The sequence below is a fragment of the Rhincodon typus genome, chromosome 10 (genome assembly GCF_021869965.1).
Source record: "Rhincodon typus isolate 14 chromosome 10, sRhiTyp1.1, whole genome shotgun sequence".
Lineage (NCBI taxonomy): Eukaryota > Metazoa > Chordata > Chondrichthyes > Orectolobiformes > Rhincodontidae > Rhincodon > Rhincodon typus.
In genome coordinates this window covers 6,225,579-6,249,381 of record NC_063341.1, presented here as the reverse complement: position 1 = coordinate 6,249,381, position 23,803 = coordinate 6,225,579, and the positions used below count along the sequence as shown (strand labels likewise).

General features: G+C 39.1%; 1 protein-coding gene across 1 annotated transcript in view; it reads left to right on the top strand.

Annotated features, from left to right (window-relative positions):
* The window catches only part of LOC125484216 (cyclic AMP-dependent transcription factor ATF-6 alpha-like), a 65,682-nt gene that overhangs the window by 39,947 nt on the left and 1,932 nt on the right, over positions 1-23,803 (top strand). Inside the window, exon 8 of the mRNA XM_048602021.1 lies at positions 23,653-23,800. Coding sequence (XP_048457978.1) covers positions 23,653-23,800 — 148 coding nt within the window. The remainder of the gene's footprint in view (positions 1-23,652; positions 23,801-23,803) is intronic.

Genomic DNA, 23,803 nt, shown 5'->3' with positions numbered 1-23,803 from the left:
GCTCCTCTGATGCTGCTTGGCCTTCTGTGTTCATCCAGCTCGACCCCTTGCTATCTCAGATTGTCCAGCATCGGCAGTTCCTACTATCTCCTTATTCATTTGTGTGTTACACTATCGTGTACTGTTCCTGTTAGAAATGACATATTGTCTTTCTGAGTGCAAACAGTACCAATGTCAATCACCATGTTGTAAATTAATGAGATGACGTAATACTTTTCCTTCATGAAGACTGCAAATTATGTTGAGGTTCCGGTCAAGGAATTCATGAAATGTTCCTTTTTCAATTGTAGAGTGCATGTGTTCTGTTCTGGGATGCTATCTGCTGAAGAATACTAGCTGCTGAAGGATACTAAAGCCAATCTTGAGTCATTCTGACTTATATTTACAGAGTGAAACTTGAAAGTATATACCTCTTAACTCAAACGCATCACAGTTTGTGTCTGCTTTCGTATGTGTTCAAGTGAAACCCCATTTAATGCTCGTCAGCATATATTTAAACACCTCAAGCTCATGAGTTTTCACCAGACTCTATAGTTGAGTAAATGTTAGACTTATGGTATTAGAAAATCTGAACATCAATTTAGTATTAGTTTGGACATTTAGCTATGATGTTTGCTGGTGACTTAGCTATGTTATTACACTGAGGTTTTCCCCAGTTGTAGTCATTAGAAGTCTGTCCAGTTCATTGTTTCAACGGTCACTCCTCAATTCAAAGCAGGGTTTATGAACAAAAGGGATCTAGTGGTTTCAAGAAAAATTCCATGCAGGCTGCATGTGGGAATCAAATGCAAGAGGACAATATGTGGAGTTAGGCCAGCAATCAGAAATAAATCAATGATGGATTTTAGTTGAGAAGAAGTATGTTATTTTTTGATCACTTCAGAGAGGCGAGATAGATAATAATTGGAAATGAATCTCTTGCAGTAAGTAAACAGGGGGTCACTTGGGTCCTGTGTATTCTTTAAGCATTCTTTGAGTGATGAGTCACAACACTAAACAAAAATTATTTTTCAATTAATGAGATAATAATTGCAGCGTATTTGGACCAAATGGTTCTAGCCATTGTATTAGGCACTCCAGATTTTGAGATTGTTGGCTTTGTTGAGGGATTTTTCCTCAGAATAAATACATTCACAGACTTACTCTTGTACTTATTCATCAGCAACTATTCCAATGTGAAGATGATGTGTTCTTCCTTTGAAAGTTGCCTATTAGCTTCGCATGATGATAACATTTTAGTATACACATTTCTTCAGTTTCTCAGAACTGAGGAGGGTGAGAGATATACAACAGTTACAGTTTGCTTCAGGGATTATTTGTGTATTTGAAACAAATTCAATTCAATTATTTGCCAGCATGTCATTCTGCAAAACATGAGGAATTTTAAAACTTTAAGGCACTTTGTAACTTTCCCATTGGATTTGCAATCCTTTTCAGTGCGGACATGCATTTTTACTTATTACCTTGGAGGCAAGGAATAGTGGTATGAGTCAGAGCTTCTCTGCATGAGATTAAAGTGATTATGCTGATAGGTTAAATCAAAAGTACTCATATTTTCCCAACAATCTCTAAACAGTGTCAGCTTCCCTGTGTGTAGATGCTATCGGAGATGATGTTATAATGCAATATTTTATTTCCTGATCTGCATTTTTTCAGTGATTTTGATGACTTTTCTCATGTAGATGCTGAGGTATGGGAAAGCAAAGAAGTATACTCTCACTCCACATTGTTTGCAGTGTTCCTCATTATTTTTCAATTCCTCTGCTTCAGAGAGGAGAGGATATTAAGTAGTTACCCAGGGCTCAGCTCCTGCAGATATGGTGACAAGATCCACTGAGTATTTTGCCATGAAGTAAGTGAGTAGTGCCCTCTTGCAAGTAAAGGTGATACTTAAAATCGTTGTGCATGTTTACAGTAAGGTGAAGATGACCTTATGAAGTTTCCCTGATGAAGTTAGTGCCCCACCCACATCCAGCCATCTCTGCAAACTGAAATGTTTTAGAACAAAATAGCTTTGAAAAATTTTGCCAGCCCATTTCATACTTAGCTTGTCAAAAGCAGATTTGAAATCCCAGTTCTCCTAAAAATTCCTCAAAAACTAACATGCCTCAAGCTTGCAGGCATAAAAAGACCAGGAAAATGAAACATCCTTCACTGGGTATCTCTGATTTGTCTCTTCTTGTGAGAGTTTAAGTAATTGGGAGGATTGGTGTAGTTGGTTTTGGGCCTGAAAAATCTAGAGCTGCAGAAATCAGAGTTGATAGACCATTTACATGTTGTCCCCATATCCATGTGGGTTTCCTACAGGTGCTCCAGTTTCTCCCACAGTCAAAAGATGTGCAGTTTAGGTGGATTGGCTGTGCTAAATTGTCCATAGTGCCCAGGGATGTGCAGTCGAGGTGGATTAGTCAAGGTTAATGCAGGGTTACAGGGATAGAGTGGGGAGGAGAGGGGGTGCTGGGTCTGGGTGGGTGCTCTTGAGAGGGTCAGTGTGGATTCGATGGGCCAAATGGCTTGCTTCCCCACTCCAGGGATTCTACAATTTACACAGCACCGAGGACAAAGAACTGACTGCCTGTCAAGCTAGGCTCAAAGCCTATTGCTTTGAGGTTTGAAATTTTGTTGGGAGGAACCTTTAAGAGGATTTGTACTTCAAATTTGCTTTTGGCAGGCTTGATCGTTTCCGTTCTTAATAAGTTTCTACCTATGAGAAAATGGGAGCGGGAGACAGGGCCAAGTGAATTACAAGTGGATCTAGGGAGTTAGTTCAGACAGAACTATATGGACAAAGAGAAACTGGGACACAGAAGGTCTGGAATAGGCTGACATCTCTGCCAGGAAGAGACTGAGATGTAATGACAGGTTGAAGGGAGGCAGAGAGGGAATTGTACACAGAAAATTGAAGACAGTGACCATATTATTCTAAAAGAACTCTCATATTTAACTATTAATTAGTATTTTAAAATCTTCTATTTCAGAAGTCATAAGATGGATATGAATTCGAAACATGTGGAAATCAAAAGCTGTCTCTTTAATTAGATGAAGTCAAGCAATAAAATAAAAAATATTTCTTGCATCCAGGTCCTAATGGGACGGTGAGACTAGAGCAAGTGTGGGTATCAGTTTCAAACAGATTAAGTCCAAGTCAAACTGATCATCTGAGCTGAACCTGTGCTTTCAGTTCAATAACTTATGCAATTTCACATTTGCTGTCATACCGAGCTGCCATTTATGCTTGTGAAATATCAAATTCTGCTTTGTTTTTGAGTCCTCATTATTCAGTTACAAACAGTGCGCCTGTTAGGTAAATGATGAAAGTTCATCATTCTTATTGCTGATCATATTCACTGACATTGTGATAACGGACTCCATGCGTATTTATTGCAGCTAAACAATTGGTTGACTCGAGGATAGATAAAACCCTTCTTTAACAATAAAAAAAACTTGTGAATGTACTTGTTACCGCATTCTTTCAGAACAGTGAGAAGGAGCACACAGATGTGTGATGGACAATTAGTTTAATTATCTTTCTTTTTAATTCATAATCTGAATCTGCAGCGTTAAGACACACTTTATTTTCTGTGCATTGTTTTGTGGGCTGGTATATTGAAGTGGTTTGTCAGCTATAGTAACTAAGTGCTTGCTTGTGCGCAGTATCAGTGTGATTCACTGTTAACGCTGTGTATACCATCTCTATTGTTTTCCTGGTTCACTGTTTTAGCATTCTATTTCTGTCATTTTTTTTAGTCTAACTAGGACATTGAGGCAACAGGTCTTCACCTGAGACTTCAAAGCAAGTGAAGAGTCAGAGAAGCCTGTGCAGGGGCTGGGGCCAACAAAGGAATTCCTGTTGAAACAGAATCATACTCTTCTCAAAAGTAGCAGAATAGAAATTTTAAATTTAGTTTGCAACAAAAAAAAGCTGATTTATGGCAGGACCTTCAATGTCCTGAATGGCCATTGCAGCCATAACCTGGATAGGGAGTTTACAAATTTCGAATTTGGACACCAGCCTTTGAGTAGTTTACACCATGCACCCATTAGGCTCTTGATAGCAACGAAGAAAGGAAAGAACTAATGATGTTTCTTACCTATAAATCTATTTCATCACTAAAGATGCTGTGTTATAGGAACTAAAATACAAAAATCATAACCAGCATCATTTACAGCTCCTGTGTTCAGTTTTGTTGGCATCACAGACTGATACCTGTGCTCTATCAACATTTATATGGGTAGCACAAGCTAAATCAAGTGTGACCAACTAAGGTGGTTGTCCAGATATCCTAAACACACAGTGGCTCAATGGTTAGCATGGCTGCCTCAGTGTTGGGGATCCAGGTTCTGTTCTAGCCTTGGACGTCTGTGTGGAGTTTGCGCGTTCTCCCAGTGTATGCATGGGTTTCCTCCTGGTGCTCCAGTTTCCTCCCACAGTCCAAAAATGTACAGGTTAGGTGCATTGACTGTGCTAAATTGCCCCATAGAATGTAGGTTAGGTGGGTTAACTTGGTTAACGTAGAGTTACAGGGATAAGGTGGGATGCTGTTAGGATCAGTGCAGTCTCGATGATCCAAATGGCTTCGAGCTGCACTGTAGGAATTCTGTGATCTCCCTTCAGATCTTTAGTCATAGATACTCCTGTCTCTGTTCCTGCAGAATGAATTGCAGATTTTGCTGGATGTGAGATTGCATCAGCTTCCAGGTCTAAAGCTGATTCATTCTGATTGCAGGTGTAAGAGCTCCATTTGCATGAGAATTTCCTGATCTTCATTCAGAAGCAGGGTGGAACATCCAACATTGTGGTCTAGCATGTCACTGAGCTGACAGCACTGAATTTGAATCTCAAATCTGAGGAAGAGCATTTTAGAATTGGGTACTTTATATTGGAGCTTGGAGAATTTGAGGTACTGGAAGCATAGAGACACCGAAAGATAAAGTCTGCTGTGAGCTCCGAATCCCATATGAAGTTTATGCATGTAACTGAACAGAGAGAAATTCCCTTCAGTAATTTAATTTCATTATTATAGAAAAATTCAGCATCATGGTGTACCAACTGTAAACTACAGTCATAGCAAATTTTGTCAAGTCAGTGGGTTAAGTAACAGTATTCAAGTGTTTTGCGCATCAGTCACTGTATCCTGTAGATGGTGCACTAGGCAAAGACATAGTTGGAATTCTGAGGAAAAATTGAAAAATGTTGGACACTGATGGGTGCACATTTTTTTTGAATCCAGGCAAGTCTTCCAAAAAAGACTGGATTTCTGCATTGGCCAATGTCAATTTTTTTTTCGTGTCACTTGTGAAAAATGAACAACAGTCAAAGTCATTCAACTTTGATTGTAGAAAATGACTTGTGGTCATTTGAGTGAGCTGCTTGGGAGTCATTGAACGGAAGCCCTCTAAGCAATAGTTTTTTTATTAACTCAACCTTGCACTTAAATCTATTTGTCAAGTGGTACATGTTAGTGGGAGAAATAAGGTGCCACATCCACCTTGCACAATGTTTCCTGTGGGGACTGGAGCAAGGTCTTCCAGCCGATTTTTCAGAAATAATATGCCGGTCAACATGGCCATTAAAATGGAAACAAAACATTTCTTGGAGAGTAGAATTGAAAAGAATGCAAGTCACGTTCAATTTGTATTAATCTTTGGTTTGCCTATACTTGGGGACCCTGGAAATGTAGTTTAAAAAAAGAAGAGGTGTTAAAGAAATTTACACGGATGATTCCAGGACTTGTTGGATTGTTGATAAGGAAAAACTGAACAGACTGATGGCAGTTTTCTCTAAGATTGAGTGGTAATCTGATGGAGATGTTAAAGTTTAGTAAACGATTTGTCAGAGTACATATGAAGAATATGTTTTCGTTTGTGATGGCATCCAAAACTACATATCATCAAAATCAGACCCTCACCAATAAATCCAGCAAGTGATTAAAGAGAATCATCTTTACTTCAAATCCCTGGGAATATTGATACCATAGTGAACAGTTGGGGTGAATTGCTTAGGTGCCATTTTGGGAAAGCTGGAGCATTGAGGAAAGAGCAGGAATGTAAGCTGACATAGAGGGTGAGATAAGTAAGGTGCCACAAAAGGCTTGCATGGACCAGTTGATTTGAATGGCCACTTTCTAAACCATAACTTTTTTGTTATTCAAAGAAATTTATTTCACACTAGAGTTCTAAGTCGTAGTCTTCATAGTATTCTTGTACTGCTTAAATCAATATTCAAAAAGGAAACAAAAGCACAATGGGGCTGGTGATGAATTTACCATCATTACTTTAGAAACTGAAGCCTAATGATTTCAAACAATTGAATATTTCCTATCAGCCTGTGCTACTATCATACTGTTGTCCTTAGACATGAGATATTCCACTTTTTTGAAATAAAAAGATTAACCTTTAGAAATAGTTGTCATTTTGTGGCATTGTGCTGTTGAGATTACAGTGGGAAGCATAGTCATTGCTCTGATGAAGGGTCCTGACCCAAAACGTTGACTTTCGTGCTCCTCTGATGCTGCCTTACTTGCTGTGTTCCTCCAGCTCCACATTATATTGACTCTGACTCCAGCATCTGCAGTTCTTGCTATCTCTCTGAGTGACTGCATTTCTTTTCATCCTGACAGATTTCTGTCTGCTCTCTATTGCCAATTAGATCGTGTGTCCGTAAATAAGTTTAACTGTACTCTTGTTAGGAAATGCTAATGTTACATTTTGACCAATTGTAGGAATTCTCTGTAATTGGCCTATACAATTGTGGACATCTCTCAGATAAGCAAAATAATGCAGATGCTGGAATTCTGAAGCAAACACAGACAATATAGAGACAATCAGCATGTCTGGCAGCATCTGGAGAAACAGAATTCATGTTTCAAGTCCAATAACTCTTCTTCAGAACTGGAGAGATTTCCTTTCCTTTTTGCTATAAGGGCATTAGGAAATCAGATGGGTCTTTACAACAGTCTACAGTGTCATTAGGTTAGCTTTTTAAAAAATCTGCTATTAATGAATTCAAATTTCACCATCTGTCAAGATGGGAATTGAACCCCTGTGCCCAGAATATTAGCCTGGGTTCTGGATTACTAGTCCAGCGACACTGTCACTATGTCACTGCCTCCCCTTATATGCAAGCATGCAGAGTATAATGATTAAATTGAACGTGACTTCAGATACTTCGGTGCTACTGTGTGTCCCACTGACTTGTTTGACCATGCGGTGATACTGATTATAATGTGGAGGTGCCGGTGTTGGTCTTGGGTGAACAAGGCCACAAATCATATGACTCCAGGTGAAAGGCGAACAGGTTTATTTGAAAACACCAAGCTTTCGGAGCCTTACTCCTCCTCGAGGTGTTAGTGAGAGAGGTAGTATCAGACACAGAATTTATAAGTAAAAGATCAAAGGGTCACACCACTGCTGAGGATGTACTAAACAAACCTAAGATGCTTTTAAATCTTTAATTAGTTGAAAGGTTTTAATATGTATATGTAATTCTCCAAATTCCTTTGAAGTCACTGTCCTAAGAGAACTAAAGGTTTTGTCACTGTAAAGAAGAGGTGACATTTTAGGTTAGACGATGCATGTTAGGTGATGAGGCCTTGTTTAGAATCTGTTTGTGTTTTGGTTTGGAGTCAGACTGGTTTTGTTTCTAAAGTAGGAATTTATAAAATGCCACATTGACTGACTGTCTATAAATTGTGTTGCTTTTGAACAAATTAGAATGTATCTGCAAATACACATTCACCCCATAGATTCACATATGGCTCTGTGTGCATGTGTGTGCGCCCTTAACACACACAGACACACACACTCCCTCACACATGCACACACACACTCTGTTCCCCTCCACACTCTCTCTTTCCCCCCCACACACACTCGCACTGTCTCCCTCACACACACTCACTCTCATGGTTGTGCACACACGCACACAGAGCCACATGTGAATCTATGAGGTGAACTTGTATATGCAGACACATTCTGTTTTGTTCAAAAGCAACACAATTTATAGACGGTCAAGCAATGTGGCATTTTATAAATTCCTACTTTAGAAATAAAACCAGTCTGACTCCAAACCAAAACACAAACAGATTCTAAACAAAGACCTCACCACCTAACGTAGATTGTCTGACCCAAAATGTCACCTCTTCTATACACTGATAAAACCTTTAGTTCTCTGAGAACAGTGACTTCAAAGGAATTCGGGGATTTTCATTTACACATTAATTAATTAAAACCTTCTAACTGATTAAAGATTTAACAGCATCTTAGGCTTGTTTAGTACATCTTCATTAGTGGTGTGACCCTTTGATCTTTTACTTATAAATTCTGTGTCTGATACCACCTCTCTCGCTAACACCTGAAGAAGAAGTGAGGCTTGGAAAGCTTGTGTTTTCAAATAAACCTGTTGGCCTATAACCTGGTATTGTGTGATATTGATGGAAATAGATTTATTTGATATGTGATGGATGTGCTTAGTTGCTTTGTTAACAGTCAGTTCCCTAAGTTCTGAAGTAATCCATCCAATCAACTGGTTTTTTCAAAGACCAAATGTGACACAAGTTGCTTCATTTTGAAGATGGGATGCTGATCATCGACATAAAGAGTGAGAGGCAATTGAAAACATTGTTCTATTCATGGGTTTTAAGAGAGACCTAGCTGAGGAATTTTGTGAAGCGGGATCTGAAAATAAGGCCAATGCCTGAACATGGGAGACTTCAATAGAACATAGAACAGTAGAGCACAGTACAGGCCCTTCGGCCCACGATGTTGTGCCGAACTTTTACCCTAATCCTAAGGTCTATCTGACCTCCACCCCTATCTTATACCATCATCCATATGCCTATCTAATAGCCGCTTAAATGCCCCAACGAGGCCGACTCCACTACCCTCTCCGGCAATGCATTCCACGCCCCTACCACTCTCTGAGTAAAGAACCTACCTCTGACGTCTCCCCTATATCTATCTCCACTCACTTTTTAAAACTATGCCTCCTCATAATAGCTACCTCCACCCGAGGAAAAAGTCTCTGGCTGTCTACTGTATCTATACCTCTGATCATTTTGTACACCTCCATCAAGTCACCTCTCATCCTTCGTCGTTCTAAAGGGAAAAGCCCTAGCCCTCTCAACCTTTCCTTGTAAGGCCTTCCCTCCATTCCAGGCAACATCCTGGTAAATCTCCTCTGCACCTTTTCCAATGCTTCCACGTTTTTCCTGTAATGAGGTGACCAGAACTGGACACGATACCCCAGATATGGCCAAACCAGGGTTTTGTATAGCTGGAGCATAACTTCACGGCTCTTGAACTCAATCCCTTTATTAATGAAAGCTAACACACCATACGCCTTCTTAACAACTCTATCCATCTGGGTGGCAGCTTTCAGGGAACTGTGGACATGAACCCCAAGATCCCTCTGCTCCTCGACACTGCCAAAAATCTTTCCGTTAACCCTGTATTCTGCTTTCAAGTTTGTCCTTCCAAAATGAATCACCTCACTTTTCAGGGTTAAACTCCATCTGTCACTTCTTAGCCCAGCTCTGCATCCTATCAATGTCCTTTTGTAACCTAGAACAGTCCTCCGCGCTGTCCACAACACGACCCACCTTTGTATCGTCCGCGAACTTACTAATCCACCCTTCCACTCCTTCATCCAAATCATTTACAAAAATCACAAATAGAAGAGGACCCAGAACAGATCCTTGTGGTACACCACTTGTAACTGAGCACCATGTTGAATATTTTCCGTCCGCTACCACCCTTTGTCTTCTAAGGGTCAGCCAATTCTGAATCCAATCTGCCACGTTTCCCCCTATCCCATGCCTCCTTACCTTCTGCATGAGCCTACCATGGGGAACCTTAACAAACGCCTTACTTAAATCCATGTATACCACATCTACTGCTCTACCTTCATCCACGTGTTTGGTCACCTCTTCAAAGAATTCAATAAGGTTTGTGAGGCATGATCTACCCCTCACAAATCCATGCTGACTATCACGAATCAAACTGTGCCTTTCCAAGTGATCATAAATGCTATCTCTCAGAGCCCTTTCCAATAATTTGCCCACTCTGACGTAAGACTAACTGGCCTGTAATTTCAGGGATTATCCTTATTCCCTAACGTGGAGATAATGCTTGGGATTTATATTTTGATGCTTTGGTTTACATTGGCTCACCACGAAATTTGCTGTATGAATTTTTTCTGTGGGACAAAGTGGTCACGGCCAAGTTTTATCCTTTGTCAGTCTACGTTTGTTTCTCTCCGCAGAGAATTAAGGCAGATTATTTCTGTGGACAACCAGATGGCATTTAATATGATGAAGTGATATTAGTCGCTTTTGTTTAAGAGTAGGAAGTGTGAAACTTGTAAATGCTGCTGTTCAGAGCAACCTGAGTGTATTTGTATAAGGCACACATAAGTTAGCATATGAAGTGTGGTAAACAGTTCACAGGTAAATGTGTATTATCTCTTAATGCAAGACAATTGGAATGCACAAATAAGGAATTTTGCTGTTGTATAGGTCTTTGGTAAGACCACATCTGGGGTACTGTGGGCAATTTGCTTTTCATATGTTTTGAAGGCTATATTTGTGTCAGTTGAGGCTTAGAGAGGGTTCACTGGATTGGTTCCTGGTAATGGTGTTCATTTGTGAGATGCTTGAATAAATTGGGCTTCTCTTCTCTGTGGTTGAGATGAATGATTGGTGATCTCATTGAAAGAATATGAAGGGGATTCTTGAGATGCAGTGGTACTGTCACTGGTAGAGTCACCTCTGACCTAACTGAACTCCAGATGATACCGGCCTAACCTGTCTAGCTTTTCTTCTTAACTCAGTCTGCTCTTTTTCTAGGTATTTATTTAGTAAACCTTATTTGAATTACTTCCAACACATTAATTTCCTTCTGTAAGCACGGTAACCAATACTGTACATAGTACTCCAGCTGTGGTCTCTCAAATGGCCTGTATAACTGAAGCATAACCTCCCTGCTCTTACATTCAATTCCACTCAGAATAAAGCATAACATTCCATTAACTTTTCTGATTACTTGCTGTAAGTGCACACTAACCTTCTGTGATTCATGCGCTAGAATACCAAAATCACTTTGCATTTTCGAGCTCTGCAACTGCTCGTCGTTATGGTCTTATTTTTTCTGCCAAATGAACAGTATCACATATTGCCACATTATTCTCCATTTACCAGCTCTTTTTTCCATTGACCTCAACAAACTGCATCCCTTTCTCGGCACTTTGTCCTCTTTCCAACTCACTTTCTTGCCTATCTTTGTGTCATCAGCAAATTTAACTACCACACCTTTGATCTCTTCATCCAAAATATTTTAATATAAATTGTAAAGCATTAAGGCACCAGTACTGACTGACCCCTGGTACATTTACTTATGACATTCTGTTAGCCTGAAAAAGATCCATTTATTCTGACTCCCTGCTTCCTGTTGACCAGCCAATCTTCTGTCCAAGCCAATATGTTACTTTGGCACCATGAGCTTTTGTTTTCCACAATAACTTTTGATATTGCACCTTATCAAATGCCTTCTGGAAATCTATGTGCAAAACATCCACTGGATCCCCTTTTTCAAAAAACCCCAATGGATTAGTTCACCATGATTTCCTTTTGACAAAATTATGTTGGCTCTGCTTTGATCTTATCCACGTGTCCCTGTTATAACATTTTCTGTATGACAGATGTTAAGCTGTTAGGTCTGTAGTTTCCCTCTTTTTGTCTCACTTTTTGAATAAAGACATTACTTTAGTTATTTTGCAATCCAGCGGAACCTTCCTTGAATGTAATAAGTTGTGGAAAAGTAAAACCAATGCATCAATTATCTCGCTACCTAGGATTAAATCCATCAGGACCTGGAGACTTATCAACTTGCAGTTCCATCAATTTATTTGGTACCACTTTCCGGACGATCGTAATTTCCTTGAGTTCCTCCCTCCCATTCAGTTCCTGATTTGCAGCTATTTCTGGGATACAACTTATACCCTCTCTAGCTGTTCAATTCATCTGTAATCTCTTTATCCTCCATTACTAATTCCCAGACTCCTTTTCCATAGTACTAACACTTACCTTGTTAACTTTTTTTTAAACATCTGAAGTAACCTTTCTTATCTGTTTTGATATTTTTGGCTAACATTTGCTCATACTCCAATTTTTCTCTCATTAATCTTAGTCATTCTTGGCTGTTTTTAATATTTTTACAGGTCTTCTGACATGCCACCTATCTTTTGTGCAATCTTATGTCTTTTCTTCGAATTTAATATTATCTTTGGCATTTTTAGTTTGCCACAGCAGATCCATCTCTTAGACATTTTCATATTTGTTGTATCTTTTCTGCACTTTTTGGAATATCCCTTTAGCTGTTTGCCACTGCAACTCTATTGACTTAACTCTTAACCTAAAGTGACAGTTGACTTTTGCTAGCTTTGTTTTCATACCTTCTTGCTTACCTTCGTTTAAATTCAAAGTAGTAGTCTTTGTCTAGTATAGTTGGTCTAGTCGCCCAGGTGTAGCATAGCCTGCTCTGTGGTTGGTGCCATAACATGCTGGTCTAAGAAATTGTCCTGAAAATATTAAATGTATTCATCATCTAGGCGACATTTCCCCAGTTTCAGTCAAACCATCTTGTCCCTGAACATTGACTCTATCAAAATGCCCTGTCTGAAGAGATGTGACTACCTCCTGGTATAAAAATCCAGGTAAACTTCCTCCTGTCTCATGCATTGCAGTATCTGCAGTTCAACCTCCAGCTCAAAATCTCTGAGCCTAAGCTGCTTGAACTTCAAACATTTAGAGCAAATATGTTTGCCTTGAATCACCTACTGAGCTCCCACATACTGCAGCTTTGACACAACACCTTACTACCATTTTTAATGAGTTTTAATTCATTATTTAGTTGTTTTATTCACTTATTTTTGTTGAACTTGGACTTCAATTCCATTTTTAATCATATTAATATTGAATGGCGAAGCAGTTTGGAAAGCCACAAGGTGGTGTACTGCTACTGCTCGTTCATATGTTATGTTCTCCCTTAGCTCAGGAGCAGTGACCTTTATGACTTTGAAATGCTCACTAAATGGCTGAATTTTTAACCAATTAAAAACAATGAATATTGTGCCTAAACCCGTGATTGTTCATCTAATTGTCCTCATACAAGGAGGGTGTTTTCTTTATGTCTCCCAAAAGAGGTTTTCCAGTCCAATTAATATGTTAATATTTATGAAATCCGACTACAATTGCAACATTTTTGCACCAGTAAGTAAATCTGTATGATCACTTGGTCCCCTCTGCTTATATATTACAATGGGGTTCACTATATATTGTTATAGATGTACAACTTTTTTGTGTTCATTCATAGCTAAGCCAGCATTAATTGCCCATCCCTAATTGCCCACAGGGCAGTTAATAGTTAATAGTCAATTACATTGCTGTGGATCAGGAGTCACATGTAGGCCAAATGGGAGTTTAATTTTCTAATGGACATTAGTAAACCACTGAACCACTTTAAGTCTTATTACTTAACCTTCTACAAACAGTGACAATACTGTGGAATTTGAAAACTACTGTTTCTGTCCATCAATGCCTAGTCACAGCACTTTGGAATTTTTGAGCTACTTATCTCCACTCATGTACAGTGACAAGACCTCGAACTTTGTGCGGTTATTTGACAGTAATATGAGAAGTATGAAAATTCATTTCATCTGAGTTTGCAACTGTGCAACACAATGTGGATACTTAAAAACAATTTGGATTTTCACTTTAAGATTTGATATAATAGCAGTCATTGTGCTAAGGTGCCACTGTGTAAACTTACTTAGGATGAAGATGTAGTCTTGAGAATCATATGGAAGCGAAACGTAATACAGGTCTATTGTTGCTAATCAGGTGGATGGAGTTCTTGCATCTTTTTATAAAATGAAGTTGAAATGAAAATGATATTGTTCAACTTTACGAAGCCAATGGCATTGATTTCAGATCTCCCAGGTTCAGACAAAACCAGAACTTTTTGTGCTGAAGTTGCATTCTCTTCACATTTTGGCTGATCAATATTTACAAGTTAGAAACTCCATTTAAAAACAAGGAAACTTTTCACTTTTGTGACTCTGGATGTACTTTAAAAGCTCTCACAAATAAATTTATTAATGCAAACAAATTTGTTTGCAGCTCTTATTCATGCCTCAGTCAATTATTTGAGAATAGTATTTCTTTTGTAGGTGTTGATCGATACGATTGCATTTTCTAAAATGTTATAGTCAGGTTAGAATGTGGAACCTGATGTTGCAAGCAGTAGTTGAAACAAGTGATTGATGTATTTAAGGGAAAACTGCTAAGTACATAAGACCATGTTAACATTCACAATAAATGAATTGCATGCTTATATAACATGGTGAAAAGCCTAGTCCAGACTATTGAATTACGGCAGGGACACTGAGGCAACTGATCTTCCTTCAGCATGTTGTGTTTTATGTTATCTTGGGCTCGTCTATATTGCAAATTTGTCACCATCTTCATTGATTGATTGTCTACAGATGGTTCCGTGTGCACAAAATCTGAGAATGATACAGCATTGAAGAAGGCCTTTCCTTCCATTATACTTCTGCTGGAGAAGAGGTTTCTTAAGGAGGAATTTTCTTAAGGAATTTTTAGGGAGAAAATTGACTAAACAGTTCAGTTTTTATGGTTAGAAACATGGTTTTGTTGCCAGTGCTTCAAATGAGGATTGCTTTGAGTTAACAAACTTTAAAATAAAGTTTCTCCCAAATTGGCAGATGCAGTCAAGTACTTCAAAGCCAAGTCCTTATTCATTTGAATGTGGGAGTGACTTAACTGTCAATATCAATAAAAATGATTAGTGCTTTAACGAGAAGCCAAAATGCTATTGAAATTGAAAACAAGCTCTGCCAACAAATGTTGTTAAGTATGCATTTGTAGAAAGCACACTGAGAAGGCTAAGTCAATAACACAGTAAGTGGTGTTGGCTTTGTAGGTGGAAAATATGTAACACAGCACTGAAGTCATTCTCACAGTATTAATAAGATGAAAAATTCCACACCTGATGAAATCTTAAATGACTTGACCTTTTCGTATGTTTGTTATAATTTGATCTGAAGGACAACCTTGTTGACAAACCTGTGCCTTGTGTAATTCTAGGGTTATGATGTACTCGACTTTTGTCAGGAAGTCATTGCATGATACCTGTGCACACTTGTGAACAGTAAGGTGAAAAAGACTTGGATTTTGTCACTAGTCTTGGTCAGTTTGTATTCATTGTTAGATGCCTGAAACTACTTTAAAAGTTTTTGCTTGTCAATTGTAGTTCCCAGGTATTTGTGTAAATGGCTTGGATATGACACATTAATTAGTTCAATACCATCATCACTTGGGATTTAAATGTGCAGTACCATATCCCTCAACCTGTAGAAAGTTGAAAGGAGAGAACTGAATCAGCAATATTTGGATGACAATTTCTTTCTCTGGAACTGACAAGTAACCTGGCCAAATTAATAGCTCTCCTGCTGCTCATCTTATGGATTTTTTTTGATATTGGGAATTTTTTGGAAAATTGTCTAAAACCAAGCACGTTGAACAAAAGGTAGACGGTGATCTAAATGAGCGCAGTGCCTTTGGAACGAGTTACCATGGATTCCAAGCACCCAATGTTTTTTCATAAAACTTAGCTACTGTTTTTTTTGGCCCACCTTGTGCAACATGCCCTGTGCTTTGTTTCTGTCTGTTTTCTAAGGTCATGACAAAACACATCAGAATGTATACTGAACTAATTTCATAGCCTGTGTTTCTTAGCTTTGATTAGCTATTTCTTCATTTTGTGGTCCCAACATTGTGTGAATCATTGTGCTTTATATAACTTATAATCTAATTTCTCAAAAATGTTTTTATTCATTTGCAGAAGTGAAAATACATAGTGTTAAAATTTCTCAATGGGAATATGCTTCTGTCCTCCCCTCTTTACCTATTCCAGTACAATTTGTGCTTTTTAAATGTAAATCATACTCGTTTTAGATTTTAAACGGTGCTCAATGTTTTTATTCTTTGAGAGCAAATCATATTTCAAACTTAATGAATTATACAGATTTGCATTTTACCACAACACTTCATGAATTAAAAACTGCCAACAGGCAATCAAAGTCAAGTCATGCACAGAAAACATGACTGAAATGATAGGCTTTACAGCATCTAAAAATGGTAAGAGAGTGGCAAAGTTTAGAGAAAATGGAAGAATAGGACTGAGCCAGCAAAAACCTTCATTGCTGCTGGTGAAGTGGAAGCGAGATTACACAGGAGGCCAGAAATGGATAAGAGTGTAGCGTTTCACAGAGATATTGAGTTGGGAGTAATGAAACCACTGAGTGATTTGTAAATGCCAACCAGGTATCCCAAATTAATCTAGCCCCATTTTCCAGCATTTGGCCCATATTCCTTTAAGCCCTTCCTATTCATATACCTATGCAGATACCTTTTAAATATTGTAATTGTTCTCGTCTCCACCGTCTCCTCTGGCAGCTCATTCCATACACATACCACACTCTGTGTGAAAATATTGTCCCTCAGGTCTCTTAAATCTTTCCCCTCTCACTTTAAACCTATGCCTGCTAGTTTTGGACTCCCCTACCCTGGGAAAAGACTTTGGCTGTTCACCTTATCCATGCCCCTCATGATTTTATAAACCCTCAGCCTCCGACACCCCAGGGAAAATAGCCCCAGTCTATATCTCTTCGTATAGCTCAAACCCTGGCGACATCCTTGTAAACCCTTTGTGCACCCTCTCAAGTTGCACAATGTCCTTCATCTAGTTGAGACACTAGAACTGAACACTGTATTCCAAATGTGACCTGCCCAATGTCCTGTACAGCTGCAACACGACCTCCCAACGTGATGTGGATGGCATAAAACTACCTAGTTGACACTAACTGCATGTTTCTGGATAATGGTGGCAAAATGTAACATTGAAAGACAAAATAGTGCAGTGGTATAAAGCAGAAATCATTGCCATGCGATGGTGACTTTTGGCTACTGGGGTATCCTGATTGCAAGGATTTAAGCAGAGAATGGTGAAAGAGGAACTCGCGTATTGACAGACCTTTAGAAGGAGAGGAGCTCAAAGGAGAGCACCAAGGGTTTAAATGCAGAGCTGGAGAACCAAGTACCAGAATTATCAATATTTTCAAGAAATGAATATCTTTTGCAATATAGTCAACATTGCGCACTGTAGTGCAAGCTTCTTTATCTTGCCCATACCATGGAAAATTGGTTTATTTGTTTATCCAGCTACTTAATCAACCTCGTACTTGATGGTTGACAACTCAGTTTGATATGTTTGAGAGAGTTTACTTCCCAAACTGTATCATTGATAATTGGTATTCTTATCAAAATCTGTGTAGTGGTTTGAACTGGAGACAGTGCGCATTCTTCACATCATATATTATTAATGTAAGTCCTGCTGATACATTTCCAAGATTCAGTTGTTACTTCGTAGATTCTGACTCTTTTGGCTCTTTGTCATCAGTCGCTAATTCTGTCTTTTTCGACATCGATGTGTTGCCATTGAAAAAGTTAGTTCCTCCACTGTTAGTGGCATAATCCCATCATGTTCGTGGGCCTTTTTAAAAAAAAAAAAAGGTTAATCTTGGTAGACCAAATTTAATGATTATATTCGGAAACAAAATCAGAAATTTCTGGAAAAACTCAGCAGGTCTGGCAGCATCTGTAGAGAGAAAGTAGAGTTAATGTTTTGGGTCCAGTGACCCTTTGTCAGAACTGATAGTACCAAGGAAAAGTTTGGGATATATGCTAGAGAAGGGAAAATAGTAAACAAAAGGTGGAATTTGGAGCCCAGAGAAGAGTGAAAACAGTTGGACACACAAAAGAATGCGTAACGGTAAGCCTGGGAGAATGAATAGCTGCTAATGGGGAATGTTAGTGGCTGACAATGGAGGTTTGGGTAACAGCCCATGTGGTGACAAGGCCTGTTGCGTGGGGGTTGGTGTAAGGACATGGGTGAAGATGCTTATTTAAAACTATTGAACTAGAGAGACCAGAAGGTTGCAGGGTTCCCAAGCAGCAAATGAGGTGTTATTCTTCCAGCTTGCACTGAGCTTCACTACAGCAAGCCTGAGACAGAGATGTTGGCCAGGGAACACAATGGTGTATTGACGTGGCAGGCATCTGGAAGCCCAGGTTCATTTTTGCAACAGAATGTAAGTGATCTGCAAAGTGGTCACTCGCCTGCACTTTGTGTCCCCAGTGTAGAGGAGACCACATAGTGGACAGTAAATACAGTAGACCAGATTAAGTGGAGTGCAGGCAAATCATCGCTGCTTCATCTGGAAGGTGTGTCTGAGGCCTGGGGTAGTGAGGAGGGAGGAAGCAAATGGGCAGGTGTTGTACCTTCTGTGATTGCATGGGAAGGTGCTGTGAGGGTATAAGGTAGTGTTGGGAGTGGAAGAGGAGTGGACCAAGGTGTCCCAGAGGGAATGGTCCCTGTGGAATGCTAACAAGGAAGGGGAGGGGAGCATGTGTTTGATGGTTGCCTCCCACTGGAGGTGGCGGAGATAGTGGCTAATGATCCTTTGGAGAGAGATGCTGGTGGGATGGTAGGTAAAGATGAGGGGGATCCTATCGCTGTTGTGGGAGGGAAGAGAGGGGTGAGGGCTGAAGTGCAGGGAATGTGTTGGACACAGCTGACTGCTAGTCAACCATGGTGGTGGCGAATCCTTGGTTGAGGGAAATGGTGGACATTTCAAAGGCCTTCTTGTCAAAGTTGGCATCATCGGAACAGATGCGATGGAGATGGAGGAGCTAGAGGAATGAAATAGAGTCTTTACAGGAAGCAGAAGGCGAGAATGTATGGTCAAGGAAACTTGTGGGAGTTGATGGTTTGTGGTGGCCACCCTGTCCTCAGTAATGGGAACAGAAATGTTCAGGAAGGGAAGGGAAAAGTCAGAGATGACCAGGTGAAGGCGAAATTGGGTGGAAATTGGAAGCAAAATTGATGAATTTTTCCAATTCTGGATGAGAGAGGGGAGCAACACCAATAATGTTATCGATGTATAGGAGAAAGAGTTGTGGGTGGTAGCCAGAGTTGGAATGGAACAAAGAATTTTCTGCATACCCGACAAAGAGACTGGCATAACTGGGGCCCATATGGATACCCATAGCTGCACCTTTGACCTAAAGAAAGTGGGAGGAGTTAAAGGAGAAGTTTTTCAAAGTGAGGATGAGCTCAGCTAGGTGGAGGAGTGTGGTGGTGCTTGGGGATGGTTCAGGTCTTTCTTCCAGGAAGAAGCAGAGAGCCCTGAGACCATCCTGATGGGGGATAGACGTGTAAAAGGATTGCACGTCTGTGGTAAAGAAGAGGTGGCTGGGGACCGCGAACTAGAAACTCGTGAATCGTCAGAAGAATTGAGGATGTAAGGATTATATTCTTTCAAAGCTCGAAATAATAATTTTAACTTTTCTACACCTTGAAAGACAATGTATTTTTATACTTGTGAAAAGAGAGATCCTGGGTACTTCCGAAGGTGATCATTGCACAGAGGACCTATACATGTTTTGGCTTTTGGATGTTATTTCACATTCATAAATTAATGGATATTTTCCCTACCACATAAAATGTTTCCTTCCTCTCACCACCCTCCCCACCCAGCTCGCCAACTCATTTCTTCAGTATCAAAATTTTTTTTCCCGTTGCTATCTGCTTATACTGTTTTAAAGCTAAATGCAAGGACACGTGGAGGGTCGTGCACTTAGACGTGTATTTCTTGCTTACACCCTTTTTTATGATCCACTTTCTGTCTGCCTGTCTCTCTTTCTCTGACTGGCATTAAGATTTAATTAGAACCCTGTGTGTTGTGGGAATTAATGATGTTCTCAGGAATGGACAGTTGAGTGAGCACACAATGCTGACTTACCAATTACATGCATCTGTTGGCTGGCTAATTTAATGTCTTCATGATTTTAAAGTTCTTGTTTGCAGTAATATGCATAAATGTAACAGATTGGTACTCTGATTCTTAGGAACCAGTAGCGGCAGAGTGACAGAGACTTGGTTCATTTGATTTTGGTTGAATGGACTGATCTTTTGCACTTTTGTCCTTTTTAACTTATTATCAGCAAAACAGTTTGAAGTCTGTGTGGAGTTCGTGTAAAGTCAGTTATTTTGCTTTCTGTTCCCAACTGTTTCATCAATTAGATTGAGCAAGGAATACTCAGCTGTCAGAGCATCTTAAAATGGGACTCTATTATCAAAAGGTTTGCAGAAGGTTCACAACAATCATATAAGAAGTACATGCATAAATGTTTTGGGTGGGGATTATGATCATTTGCTTGGAGACTTTTTTGCTTGTACAAATTGTGGTCTATCATTTGGTCTGTTTGCAGAGGCAATTGAAATCAGCGTGGTTTCCGAGCTAAGTTACGACAAGAACGTAGTACGCTCTAGGTATGTGTATGAGAAACAAACTGACAACCATGGAGTGGATTAACACAATCCTTTTACCAGAGGGAACCTGGGTTTGGTTCTGAAACCCCTGATTTTTTTCATTCATTTTCTGCTTGCCTGACGAGCCATATAGTTCTCAAGATTAAGACAGTACTGAAGATTAACATCCATCACGCTGGTGATTAAATATGTGTCAACGCAATTCTACTGTGCAATTCACATTGAAATTATTCAAGCTATTACTTGTAGCAAATGAATATTTGCACTTTATGTCAAGATACTTGATTAAATGCTGCGTAATGTTACTGTTAGATTCTACTGCAAATTTCTAAAATAGTTGTCAGTCATGACCGCTACAGCTCAGTTATTCTGAATTCAAATCCGACTGTGTCAAATTGTCAATTTGAATTAAACAAGCCTGCTTATTTATGGATTAGCACTAGAAAACATAGCTGTAAAAGCTGCCAGATTGTTGATAGAAATCAAAATGTTTTGCATAATATCTTTCCATGGAGGCAAGCTGCCATATCCCATCCTGATATATATAACTCTTTGTCCCATGCTTTTGATGTTTTATGTCCTCAGAATAACTTAGGGTGGAAAGTAAAAACTATTTGGTCACTGGCACCTCGAGAATTACTAATTGAGGGGAAAAAATCTGCAGTCTTTTTTGAAAAAGAACAAAAAATCCTCCCAAGTATTGAAATAAATTCAAGAACTATTAAAGTACTATAATTTGTTATTGTGTGTCATTAACATCATTTACAGCTCAGCTTCTTTCCAAGGCTAATGTTATAATGGAAATACATCCTGAATTGAATGCACTAAGTCCCCATTTTGTATTGCCTCATTTCAGCAACACTTTATTTTAGCTTTTCAGATATTATGGGGCCAGTATGCCCACTTTGTGTCAAGCTAGAGTTGTGTCGGGGCTAAAGAAGAGTGTGTGACCCAACCAATGCCATTTTGGAGCAGCCTGTCCTGTTCTCAGATTTCTTTAGTGCTTCACATATCTCTCCTTAACCCTCCTTCCTCCAAAGTTGCCTGTTCATTGCTCCTTCCCTTTCCTGAACCTTTGCTGTGAGTTCTTCAGAAGCATGTTCTTTGTTGCACTATTAACGAGGTCAGATTTTTTTCTGAAGAAGTGCCACTGGACCCGAAATGCCAGACCTGCTGAGTTTTTTTCAGCAGTTTCTGTTTTTCTTTCAGCATCCTCAGTACTTCTGTAATTTTTGCCTTGAAATTTTGTGGTAACGTGGGGCTAAATGAAATGTAGAGTAGTTGCATTCACATTTAGTTTAACATTAGTTGTAAAGAAAGTTACTTGAAGCAAGGCAATTGAAGAATTGGACCAGTTGCTTAAGTATGAGGTATTGACAAGATGAAAACTATAGAAGAGATATTTGGTTTATATACATACTGTAATAGAGTAAATAAGGCATAATGGAGAGTAAGAGCTGCTAATATTCCTCTTCGATGAGTTGTGAATCTTATGGAGAACTCTTTAACTGTTGCATAAAATATTTCAGTTTAGACTACAAGCCATCTGGATGTTTGTAACAGTGCACTGGTTGAATTGTGGTAGTTGGTTAGCTCAGTTAGCTAGTGTGTTGTACTGAATAAAGCCAACAGCATGAGACTGCTCCCCGTATTGGATGTTATCATTCAGGGCAGCCTGCCTCCTTCTAACGCTAACTATGATAACACTGTGGAGCTGGAGGAAGACAGCAGGCCAGGCAGCATCAGAGGAGCAGGAAAGTTGACGTTTTGGGTCGAGACCCTTCTTCAGAACTATAACTAACCAAGATAAGTTCAACATAATGGGTATAGAGGCACAGACTCCTTGAAATGCTTAGAGGAAAACTTAATTGCTGTATAGTGAGTGAATAAGAATGGGCAATTTTGGATTTACAGAATGAGCCAGGGCAGATGCAATGGCTGTGAGTGGGAGAGCACTTTAGTGTAATTGATTATATAATTCAGTTAGATTTAGAACAATTATGGGAAAAAAGACAAAGACCAGGAGTAAAGCTTTTGAAATTGAAGAAAGGCCTAAGTTGACATGTGATTGTCAAAAGTGGACTGGTAACAGCTATTTGAAAGTAAATCAACATTTTTGCAGTAGATACATTCGAGGAGGAGATGAAAACAATTCAGAAAAAATATTATCACAGAATTCCCAAAGCTGTGTATCAGAGAGAGAACATGTAGGGTAAGGCTAAAAACAAGTTATATAAAGATTTCAAGAACCCAAAGCTATGTATCCTTGGAAGTACAGAAAGTGCATGGGTAAAATGTACGTGAAAATATATTGACAAGTTAAGGTCAAGGAAAGTGAAAAGCTATTTCTAAATACATAAAAGGAAAAGAATAAGTTAAGCATGTATAGGTGATATTACAGTCCAGCAAGCTAATGTGTCTGTGGAAGCATAAGATTTATGCATGGCTCTTACTGAACACTTCATGTCTATTATCACAACGGTGAGGAACAAAACAGATGGTGTAGTTGAGGAATGGTAGTGTGAAATATCCGATAGTATAAAAATAAAGGAGGAATTGTTTCAAGTTTTAGCAACTTGGATAATGAGTACTTTAGATTCCTTCAAAATGCAGAGGATTTACAGGTCATTCAACGGAACTGGAAACCACCCCCTCTACCTTTTTCATCTCGTGCTGGAAGGATGTTATTCTCATGCCTTTCAAAGCATTGACAGAATCACTTCAACACACATGTAAAAGCTCCAAACTGATAACGAATCCCTCTGCTGACACCTCAAATTAAACTATTTTTCCCCTCCTCCTTTGCCCTTTTCTCATAATCTCAGGTTTTAACTAAAAGCAGACTTTAAAGCAGAGATCAGTAGTTTTGGGGTATAAAGGGAATTAGAAAATTTAGGGACATTAAAGGTTTTTGGAGTTAAGATTGAAGATTAATTGGGATCAGGAGTGAAGAGTCAAAAAACTCACTCTAACTCCAGTTTCTTATTCTATAGATCTGATTATGATGTATTATTGCATTCTTAAAAAGTGCAATGTGACTAATTTCTAAAATGCCAGAAGTAAGGAGCATAATGTTTGCTCAAAGTTGATATGAGTTTGGAATCAAAGATTTGATTGCTCGCAAATTAAGCATGGAATTGTAAGATTTTCAATTATTTAAATTCATTTTGTATTGCTACCTAATAGGTAAATGCACTAAGACGCCAAGAAAGAATGATTAAGAACCGTGAATCAGCATGCCTGTCCCGGAGGAAGAAGAAGGAATATCTATTGAATTTGGAGTGCAGGCTTCGGTCTGCACTGCTTGAAAATGCAAAGCTAAAGAATGAAAACGGTT